This window comes from Scleropages formosus, chromosome 20 (genome assembly GCF_900964775.1).
Source record: "Scleropages formosus chromosome 20, fSclFor1.1, whole genome shotgun sequence".
NCBI classification, from domain to species: Eukaryota; Metazoa; Chordata; class Actinopteri; order Osteoglossiformes; family Osteoglossidae; genus Scleropages; species Scleropages formosus.
In genome coordinates, this window is record NC_041825.1 from 6,121,620 (window position 1) to 6,132,950 (window position 11,331).

Below are 11,331 nucleotides of genomic sequence, written 5' to 3' on the forward strand. Positions count from 1 at the left end.
GCTCTATGCACTTTTTAGACCCAAGCCGCCTTTGGGTCTAAAGTGAGCAGCTCTAAACACTGCTCTGCTAGCAGCACTGTGACAGTTCTCCTTCGGAAGGAGTTTCGAGTGCTGGAGGAAGTGGTGAAAAAGGCAAACCCAGTTCTCGGTGTCATTTCTGTACAGTTTCTGTCTCTTCTGCATTACTTCTGTGCACAGAAATGGCAGTAGGGGTTAGAGTAGAAGTAGAAGGATAAAAGTACTTCATGGTACAGCAGCCCGAAGGGAAATACTTCTTCATTCTTTGAATTCTGTGTTTTTCCATCCAGTGCTATTCGGTTAAACTTCTTCCCCCCGTTTTTCTTTTCTCTGTTGCAACAGTATATGTGTGTGTTTTCAGTGAAAAAACTCCAGCAGTTTGCTCAATGACAGGGACCCATCATTAGCCTTTGTCCAGAAGAACACCCAAGTACTGTGGACGTACAGTGAGTGAGAGAAGGGAGGGGGGCCCTCGCGCAGCAGGCCTGAGGGTTCGAGTGACTAAAACAACACGGCAGTTTCCCCTGATGCGGAGAGCCTGCTGAGCATCACATGTAGTTCTGAAGAAACCCCGCCTGTTTCAACACTTGTGGTTTTGCTTATTGAAATGCTAAAACAATATCTGTCCATCCTCTGAAGCTGAGGGGGGCATATTCATTTCCTGTCCATTTGTGGCTCTTTTCTTTCACATTCTTGCAAGCAGTTTTTATTGCTTCTTTGTTCTTCGGTCTCTCTCCGCCCGTCTGTCTTTCCGTCCCATAGACTCTTTCACATGATGAACAGACCAGCAGTGTGTCAAGATGAATGAATTGACTGGAACAGATCCCGCCCCGAGAGCAAACAAGATTAGATCACCACTTGATTCATTACTGATCAATACAGCAGTGTTTATTTCCCCCCCCCCTCGAGAAAAGAGTGTTGTCAAGGGTGAAAGTTTCTCTTGTACGATCACACAATTCGAGGTTCGGGTCTTAGAGATGCGTGTGCCGCTGGTGGATAAAAATGACGGCATCAGCGTCGGGCACAAAGGTCTAATTTAACTAGCTGTAAAGCAAACACTTTTGTATTTAACTCTTTGGATTTTGTCATTTGTTTGAACTTTTGTTGACTTTGGGCATTGATTGAGTCCATGCTGAAAAGTCCTGTAATACAGCTATAGAGAGTGCGCTGTGGTCAGCAACAGTACTGGTGATCTGTGCACAATAATGAAATGTGTGTAAACTACCCCTTTTAACTGTTCCGGCAACCTTTGGGTCCAAAGGCAGCACCTCTAACCACTGTACTAGATGGGTTGGATTACATGGAATCACAGTTATTATAGTTACAGTCCTTACCTGTTCTAGATGAGGATGTGAGTATTTAGCACAGCTGATGGCAGAACCACAGTTCTTCCGAATGTAGCGCTTGGCTGGAGAAACGTTGTGTGGTCTCATTTCACCGTGATGAACAGAGGTGCCGGAGACCTAATTTCACACCGGATCTGGAGAGATCATCAGGCCAACTTCCTCACTGATGTGTCATTATCAGTCAAAAAAAAGGACAAAGGGATCTCCAGGGATTCTTTTTTTGACACGTATAAGATATTTCAAAAAGAACTTTGCTATTCTACATCGTTTTTCAGAGCCCGAGTTTTTGTTTCCGTTCTCCAACCGCGGAAAGTTTACCCTAAGTTTTTGAGAACCAGAGCCAAACTAAAGGTTGTTTTTCCCAATGTGGTGCAATCCTCCCTTGGGGAGCTGGAATTGACCAACTGGATCCCACTTAAGTCAGCCGGCGAGATAGCCCAAGCGTTCGCAAACGTTCGCGGCGTCCGGATCATCTGATGGAGCCTTTTTCATCCGCCCAGATGTGTTCCACATGAGCTGAAACTCATGTGACGCCTCCCTGCTGCATCTAGAGCTGGACCGCTTTCAGAACTGGATGCTTTCAGGCATGGGGGAGCATTATGTCTGTTAGCACTGGTGATGAGGCTCTGCAGCAGGGGGCATCTGTTTGTGTTCATTAGAAACAGTCTTTAATATGAGGTCATCTCTCCCATTGTTTCTCCATATTGGTGTCGTAGCATCGCAATTCTTTAAATCCTATTTATTGTTCCTTCATATGCATGTTTTCTTCTTCTTCTTCATACCCTCGGCTGGATAGAGGGATCAGAACGTGGAAGGGAGAGGTCTTTTCAATGACCATAGGGCGCGTTGGCACATGGGGAACACTCGTGGCTCCCAGTGCTTGTGCTGTTTTTTCAAGTCCCGTCCAGGGTATACAGAGGTTTTCCCCGTGTCCGCAATCCAGAGTACATACTGTAATTGCACTCTGCCACCTTTACATTACGCCCTATCCTATAACATATTACCTTGAATCTCAGCACTGGAGAGCAGAGTGCCAGTGTGTGGGTCTGGTACATGTTAGTCACAGAACGTGTTGTGTGTTTTTCCAAGGCCCCGAAGTACAGCAGATTGTGGCAGCGTACTACTGGGTTAGGGCGGTTCTGTGGAGCAGAGCCCACTGTTGGGGTCATCTGGTCACAATCATGGTCACGGTCACGTGCCGCTCGCAGTCTTTTGGCACAGTGTCTTCCCGGTTTCCAGGCTGTGCTCTGCCCGCGGGCCTAATAACAAGCAGAGCCAAGCACAAAGACACACTTCTTTAGGTCCCAAAGAGCACTTGTGTCCTCACCCTGGGCCACAGGGAAGTTATTTGTACATAGGAATTCCTTCAGATTCTAGGGAAGAATACGTTTTTTTTCCAACTCTGTATTCTACTTTGTCAGTGTCATGAATGGGATGTGAAGTGTTTGCTTAGCCTCTGAACCATGTTTATTGGGTTTGGATTTATTTGTTCATTATTCATTCATTTGACTTTTGGGTGTATCTAGGCTTGAATTTTTTTTTTCTTCTTCGGAATCCTAATCTTTCATCTGTGCTTTTCTTGGCAGCTGGTCTAAGAAATCCACAGACTGGAGGTTCCAGAAGACAAGGCAGACTTGGCTGCTTCAGAACATGTTTGACTTGGAGAAGGTAAGAAGAAAAGACACTCTTTTAATGGCACAAGACGAGGCACACTGCACGCAGTGTGTGCTCCATCGCTCTCTGCGATGACGGCACCTAAATACCGGCAAGTAGAGAGGGTGGAGTAAATAAAGCAAAAAAAGACTTCTAGCTTGAAGCGTGTCAGTCCGAGTCACAATCATTGCTTGAGCCTTGAGCAAGTTACTTATCCTGAATTGCTCCTGTAAAAATACCCAGCTGTATAAATGGATCAAATGGTGTGAGTCCCTTTGGGTAAATGTGACACATGAGAAAAATATAATAACGTAGTGCGGCACCTTGCTGGAACGATTTGGGGAACCAACACATCCAGACTGCCGGCATATCAAATCTTTAGCTGTCCATCATCTTTTTAACCGTTCTCCTCTGATATTTTATTCCGCTCATGTACACTCCAACCCCTTCCCCCTCCCAAGACAGTGCCTCTTTTTGCACTGTTACAGTAGGCAACACCATAAATTACTGTGCCCACACATTTTCCTTTAATATGAAACCATACAGTTGGCATGGAAATATGATGCTCAGTCTGCTTTATGTTCATGTGAAGCACAGCAACGGTGAACGCAGTCCTAGTGTGGTTTCCTTGAAGGTGTGTGTGTTTCTCTGTAGGCGCCAAGGCTCACGAAGAACTTGATTGCCTCTGATAAAAGCAGTCGAGAGATTTGTCCACAGTAGCGGGTGCGCCTGGCGATCATTGGTCAAGTCAAAGTAGGGTTCGGAGACTTTTTAAAACCCATAAACTTTCATCTCTTTTTCTGTAAGTCACGTGAGTGTGCAGCGAACGTCCGGAATAGATGCATTTCTACTAAGACTATCTGCCAAGGCACCGTCAGCCAGGAGCCAGTACAAGATGAGAGACGCGACTCACACTCTCCAAGTCACCGTTGGCATCAATGCCAAGCTGCCATCTGCTGAGCGGAAGCCACTTGGACTGTGCAGCAGTGCTGGCGTTCCTTTATTCAGTTTACTTCTGCATCGCACCCTTCCAGGAAGGTTGGCTCAGACCACTTAATACCAAATAACACACACAGCACAGAGACATGGGGAACAATTAGGGATTGGCAGCTGGCAAGGGATGTTAACAATGCTACATGGTCAAAAACAAGGCTGGGGGAGGCCAGAGGAGAGGGGAAAAGAAATCCAAATGCTGGTGTAGAAGGTAACTCTAGGAACTCTCAGGTTCCATAGCCAACTGGTTTCCCACCTTTCCTGGGTGGGCTGCTGGTTGTTGGTGTTTTGCAAGCAGTTAAAGTTTTTATAGGCACGTTCTAGAGTGATGCAGTGTTCAGCGCCTGGCGCTGCTGGGTCCTCAGGCGTTGTTGTTGTTCAGTGGGTCAGACGGCACAAATGGCAAGGGCTTGCAGGTGACCGGTTTGATGGCAAGGACAGTCCCGTGCCACACCTCACTGTGCTCATACTTTGACGCTCTTGACGATGTGCATGCGAAGACGTTAGATTCCGTCGATGTGATGCACTTACTGTCTTGCTGTCTGAGATGTACGTCGCTTTGGAGAAGAGCATCTGCAAAACGGATAAATATAAACGTAAGCGAAATCCGACAATTTTAGTTGTTGTGATGAGTGTGTGTATTTAGGGGAACTCACACGCACACAGTGGCTGAAGCTGCTCATCCTGAGCCGGAGCCTAACCCGGCAACACAGGGCACGAGGCTGGAACCCAGAACAGGACGCCACTCTGTCACAAAGCACCCCAAGTGGGACTCGAACCCCGGACCCGGACCCACCAGAGAGCAGGACCCGGCCAAGCCCACCACGCCCCTCTGGGGAACTCCTGAAAGTGTCAAATAGAGATGATTTATTTTGCATGGAAGATCCTGCTGTGAGAAAGCACAGGTGTTTGTTGTGTGCCCAGTTCGTGCTGTCCTGACCCTTTCGCCCAAACCGCTTCACCTCCTCTCGCAGATCTCTGACCAGAACTTCTCCGTGCTGCTGTCCTACATGGAGGGGCTGCAAGGGGCGGCACGGGACACTACTGTGAAGAAAGCTGAGACGATGGTGCAAGAGCTGGAGGAGCAAGGCACCGAGGAGGTGGAGTCTCAGCGGAGGGCAGAAAGGGCTCGACAGGTCATCCAATTGCTCTTCTGACACGGAAGGGCCCCCCCTCCGCCATCTGCAGCACGCTGTGTCTTCTGCTGTCGGTAGAGCCATGACAGCAGCCTCCGTGTGACTTTCCTGAGCTCATCAGGGCTGCCCTGAGCATTCCTGTACTGCCACTGCGTAGCTAAGTGTGCCCTGTAAGTCCTGTGCAGATGTTTTTACTTGATGGCAGAGGAGCAGGGAATGACTGACTCAGACTGCCACCCCCCCCTCCATTTGGCAGTGGTAATCCTATTCCTTAACAAGAATTTTATGCCAGTGTAACATTTTTTTAAATTATATCACGCAAATTAAAATGCTATATATATAATTATACACAGTTAGTGGTTTGTGCTGCACAGATAGACTCTTATTTTTTAAGGACAACAACCAGAAATGAACCCAATTTGCTGTTTCGCTGTGCGTGATGGAAATTTAAAGCAACTAATACACGACGGAAATCAAACGGCGCAACTGTAATGAAGCAGCTCTGCTCTTCGTCAGTTCTCCTGGGCCAGGGTTTGAGGACTACTCTTTTTTTACAGGCATGTTGCCTAAGCCCTGTAATTAGGGGGACAATAATGTGTTCAGAAGAAAAATAAACTTTTTAAATGTTTTTTCCCCTCCCCCTTGTTTTGTTTTTGTTTGGTTTTTTTTTTTTTTTTTAGTGTTTGGAACTCTTCTCCGCAGGGTTGATGGGAATTCATATTTTGACATACACTTCCCATCTCAGTATAATTGACCAAAATTAAAATCAAAATCATATGCGGTTTTCTAGCAATAAGTTTGGCAATAACTGTAAACTGTCCTTGACTTGACTCCCCATCGTGGCGGGCGGCCGAAGGTGAGCACATGAATCTATCGCTTTCTGTGTCCTTCCTTTTCTTTCCGTTGTTATTTAGCTCCAGAAATGTGGGCAAACATTTCATGGAATGTGCTGGGCCTGAGCTGGACCGCTGTGAAGTGGCACCTGAGGGCAGCGTAAGGTGCCGAAGGAGTTGGTGTGTAATCCCGTGTTACGTCCCAAGTCAGGGATTAGCGGTATTAGTGGAGCTGAAGGTGGGGACAATGGGCTCCTTTCAACCGTGTGCCCTCTCTTCTTACGGAAAGTACTGGAGTGTTAACTGCTCCTGTTCCAGTCTATTCAGTGGGTTCATGTTGTTTTTTCCTGCGGGGTGTTTAATGAAAATGTGCACAATGCCTGTGAAATGCCGCTGGACGACACGACTCCGCAGTTTAACCCATTATGTCCTTTTCGGAGGACGATCCGCGAGAAGAGCGGCAAAACGCTGTAGTGTATCTCCATTTGGCCAAACATCCCTTTCCCTTTCTTCATAAAATACGTTAGCCCTTAAAGTTATTTTGTCCTCTTTTACACTGTAAGCTCTTTGTTTTCACTCTGTTCTGGGGTGGGCTGTGACTGTACATGTAGGTACCCAGCGTCTTTGTTTCGGAGACAGCGACATCCCCACCCCCCCCCCCCCCCCCCCGCCATGCACCACATTGTCTACTGGGAAAGGAGGGTTCTGATGGAATGGCGACGCAAGAGGATCACATGACTTTCTGGGATATGTGTGCTTTCGGTTTAAAGTGCTTTGGTGAGGTTTGGCTTTGTTTAACAGGGGTCTGACGTCTTCCCTCTCAGATCTTCGTTCGGTTTGTAACGAAAGAAAACGCACAAGTGAGTAAGGGTTAGAAGAATTCTTAGTGCCGATGCCTTCGGGCTTGATTTTACTCTGCTGGACTGCAGCAAGTTGTGTTTTTGTTCTCTGTCTCAGCACGTGTGCACATATAAATGGCTCGAGATTTATTTCAACATATAGGTGGCCCATTGATCTCAGCCATATTGTTTATATTAGATGTTTTATATTTATTTATGTTTTATATTTATATTAACTGCTGTTTCTTTGTCCACATTTAAAAGGGGTCTTAAGACTCACTTTTATCAGACTGACTTTGCCCATCATCTCTTAAGTTCATATAAGGTGTAAACGTTCATGCAACATAACTTTAAAATGATGCCCAGATAAACCTTTACACAGCTACTCCTGTAATGTAACGTAAATGTTTATATGTATCTCCAAAAAAAAATACTAGGAAGGTGATCAGGAATCGTGGATATTGTGATAAAGTTTTATGCAGCTTCTCGTGTGATGGACGTTGGTTCATATGGTGGAAAGAAACAAACTGCACTTAAGAATCACACGTCTGCATCTAATTTTCTCTTCCTTCTAATGTAATGAACACATTGTATTTTCTATGAGCTGTACGTCGCTTTGGAGGAAAGCGTCTGCTAATACATACATGCAAATGTGTAAGTGCCGATTTTCGGTTATGCGGAGAAAGACGTGCGGAGAGCAGCAGATCTTGTACGAAGTGTGGGTTTTGCATGTGGGAGTGAAGCCATGAAATGCAGAATAGTGCGTGCAGGTTTATTTCTTCTGGAAAGAAGGCAAAGTGTATGTCTGAGATGGCTGTCATTCTCACGCGGTATCTGCAGCGGGGGTAATTTATCCTCCTTAATTCATCTTAGATGTCTCTCTGTTGAAGGTATTCGTATCGGAGCGGTCCAAATGGCGTCGGTCCACGTACGGCATGTGAGAGCTTGTGTGACTGCAGCCAATTAGGCCCTATGTGCTCGCAGCTGCGTGGAAACAATGAGGCCCCTCCAGCCACGGCCCTCCACACGCCGCCCCCCCCCACCGCATTACCGAGCCGAGTCAGCACATTGCGTCTCTCTCTGTAGAAGCTTTTATGCAACAAGAAATAGCAGAAGAGTCCGTTCGAGCTTTGCCTCGCACGCGGGCGCCGGGGCGGGCCCGCAGCCCCCGGCGGAGAGAATAACGGAATTGTCACGAGACCGTCCTGCTCTCGTCCGGGTGCGCGTCGAACGCTGTGGGAGGGCCGTGCTGCCAGGGCTCGGGCGTCGCTCGCGCGACAGGTGAGCTCTGTTTACAGGATACGCTGACGTGTAATCGAGGTTATTGTTTTACACAGCGTGCATCGCTTCTTAGATGCGTTAGGCCCCGTGAGCAGCGCACCCTCCAAATTTGATAAAGCAGAACATTAAATCCAGACCACGGTTGGTCTCCCCATCTCAATTTTAACACACGTCTGGGAGTGTTTAGTGTTTTATAGCTCTGTAATCACAGCGCCCCAGCCTACCTTCGGCGTAATTATTACCAGTAGGCGACCGGCAGGCAGAGTCACACACTTGTGTTGGGAACAGTCCCGCACACTTCCGGACACTTCCGTCACCCTAGTAGGAGGTGAGTGCCGCTGCTCGTGACCGCGGTGCGCTTTCTCTTCCTCGTCGAAGAAGAACACGTGAGGGTAACGCATGGGGCGTGTGACGCACGTCGCCTACATTTCGAAAAAGCAGCGTTCCGCGTGCCCAGGACAGGGCTCGAACACATCAGCATTTTCACAGTAGGGTTTTTCCACATGTGTGTGCTTCACAACAACCAGAGTGGATCCCCGTAGCTCAGCTCCCGATAGCACCTTCCCCATCCTGCTCTTTACACCGATGCGAATGACCCCGTCCGTGTGAACGACCTCGTGGTCTCCGTCCGCTACTCTTGGTGCCACCTTGAAGGGTTTGTGCCACCGGGTAAGAACTTTGGATCTGGAGGTATGGTAACCCAAGTGGTAGCGTAGTGGTTTGAGCTGCTGCCTTTGGACCTGAAGGTCACAGGTTTGAGTCTCCCCTCCAGCTGTAGTACCCTTGAGTGACGTATTTGCCTTAAATTGCTTGAGTAAAATTACCCATCTGTAAAAATGGGTGAATAATAGTAAGTTACTCTGGAGCAAAGTGTCCGCTAAATGAATAAATGTTAACGGGGTACAAGAACCTGGAGTCAAAATGCCACAAGTTGGCTTTTCTATTGTGTGAACACGACTAATAATTAATTCACATTGTGTCCTGAACTTGGTTTGTTCCAGGGGAAAAGCCCTAGGGAGCCTCACATATCGCCAAAAACGGGGAGCCCAGCAATGTATCCTACAGTCCCGAACTTAAAAATTCTGTTGCGCGGAGGTTTATTAAACCGCTCTGCCAAACCATCTGTTTGCAGCTTAACCGCACTCATTCCAACAGATTTAATGTCCAGTAATTTGCCGAGTTTGACCAGGCTGTGGGACACGAAGGAGATGCCGCAGTCTGCAGGGATCTCTCTGGAGACCAAGCGAAACGGATACTGCTTATGAGCACTGCCTCCAAGGCCATGAGGGTGCGATGCCCAGCGAGACCGAAGCGAAAACCCAAAGCAGTCCGTTCCATTTTGTTCAAAAGGGACCGTGACCGGAGCACTGAGCTGCGGCACATTTGGGGACAACGAGCCACAAAGTCACGTTTTCATTCAGGATGCTCCGCAAACCACAGGTTGGCTTCACCCCCGATCGCAGCGCCCGAAAGTCCCCCACCACGGAATGACCCCCAACTGCCCGAAAACATACATCTTTCATCCTCACGGGAACAATAACCAGGTAACCCTCTCCCGTGTTCGAGTCTCGGCTCAACTCTGTACAATTTATCTGCAGTAGCGCGAAAATAGGCACATAATAGACTCGCCGGAGGTTTATGGACACCTCATTAATTTTAATAAGCCACCGCGGGCGCAGGGGAGGGTTTCGCCCTGTTGCTCGTCTCCATGCGTCCCTCCCTCCTCCGAAAGAGAGCCCAGCCAGTCTAGACTCCAGTGACGCTGAGCGGTCGAGTTCTGCCTGCGGTGTAGCGAACGTGACCTGTGTTTACCCACTCAGAAATGCGCAGTTACCCCTGGGCTCTGGTCCTAAGTTTAGAAGCATACAGGATGTGTGAACATTCCTGGGATTTAGAAGCGTACAGGACGTAACGGTCGTTCCACCTGTCCTGTGCGCTTCTAAATCCCCGAGTGTTCAGCAGAGCGAGGAACGCGAAGCCTCGGAGCTGTACCGTCACCTGGTACATCTCTGCCGCACTTTTTGCGGCAGGAAGAGCGAGGCTGAGTCCGGCCGTCTGCGCGATCCCACCTAATGCGTCCTTTGCGCTGCTGCCGCTGCGATTTCCCCACGCTCGTCCACAGCTCTCGTTTAGGGACGGGAGAAGAAAGGAGCACATTCGAACGCCGTAGGGGAAGGTGGCGGTAGAAATGGGCACGTCCGGGAAGGGTTAGCGAGGGGAGAAGATCGGGGGGACCTTCTCATGGAAACGGGCAAGGGATCAAGAGGGTAGGGAGAACCTGAGCCTCAAAGATAGTTTTATGCAGCTACTCGTGTGATGAACGTTGGTTCATATGGTGGAAAGAAACTAACTGTAGTTAAGAATCACACATCTGCAACTATGCCTCTTTTCTGCTAATGTAATGTACATTATGTAATTATGTAAATTAATGTAATCCACACAGTGTATTTTCTACGAGATGTACGTCGCTTTGGAGAAAAGCATCTGCTAAATGAATAAATGTAAATGTTAAGAACTGTCAGGTGGTTTTCTGCCGCCTGGAACCCTCAGCCAGAGGTGCTGACGGGGGACGGTAGAGCCGGTTGTCCTTTGACTGTTGACTGACATATCCAACTTCACCAGATGGACCAGCCTCGGGTGGGAGTCGCTGCTTGCAGGGGTCCGGGAGAAGGACATCCTCTGTGAATCGTCCATGCTGGTGATCGTGTCCATCTCCCGAGTTTCAGCTCCAGGTGTTTGCGAGCACAGCTGGGAAGACAATGCGCCGGACACAGCTTTTAAGGTGAGGGCAAAGTGTTTCCGTTGGACACTCTGGCTTTTTTTTTTTTTAAATTGCTGGAGATGTGTCACTGTGCAGGAAGGTGCAAATCAAAATTAAACTTATAAAGAAATCCCACCGGCAAAAAGAACAGAAAAACAAATCTGTAAAATCCGGAAGATCCTCCCCAGCTGTCGGGGAATCCCTTGCGGTGGTGAGAGGACACCCGGACTCCTGTCTCCTTGCTCATAGAGCGAATAAGAGGTTGAATAATGATAGAATGAGCTCTTCGGTGTCGGTAAAATAGTCGGTTTATAGTACATACAGTATGTGTCCTCTGACAGGAACCTGCAATCGAGTGTGGAATATATGTGAATAATTTGCATTTGTCTCACAGCACCTGAGCTGTGTGATTGAGTGGGAACCGAACCCACATCCAGTCTCTGTAGACTTTGCAAATTCTCTCCGTGTTTG

General features: G+C 48.1%; 1 protein-coding gene across 1 annotated transcript in view; it reads left to right on the forward strand.

Annotated features, from left to right (window-relative positions):
• Positions 1 to 5,778, forward strand: part of chlsn (cholesin) — a 71,950-nt gene extending 66,172 nt beyond the window's left edge. Inside the window, exons 5-6 of the mRNA XM_018734955.2 lie at positions 2,951 to 3,032; positions 4,985 to 5,778. Coding sequence (XP_018590471.1) covers positions 2,951 to 3,032; positions 4,985 to 5,167 — 265 coding nt within the window. The 3' untranslated portion in view covers positions 5,168 to 5,778. The remainder of the gene's footprint in view (positions 1 to 2,950; positions 3,033 to 4,984) is intronic.
• The last annotated feature ends 5,553 nt before the right edge of the window (positions 5,779 to 11,331 follow it).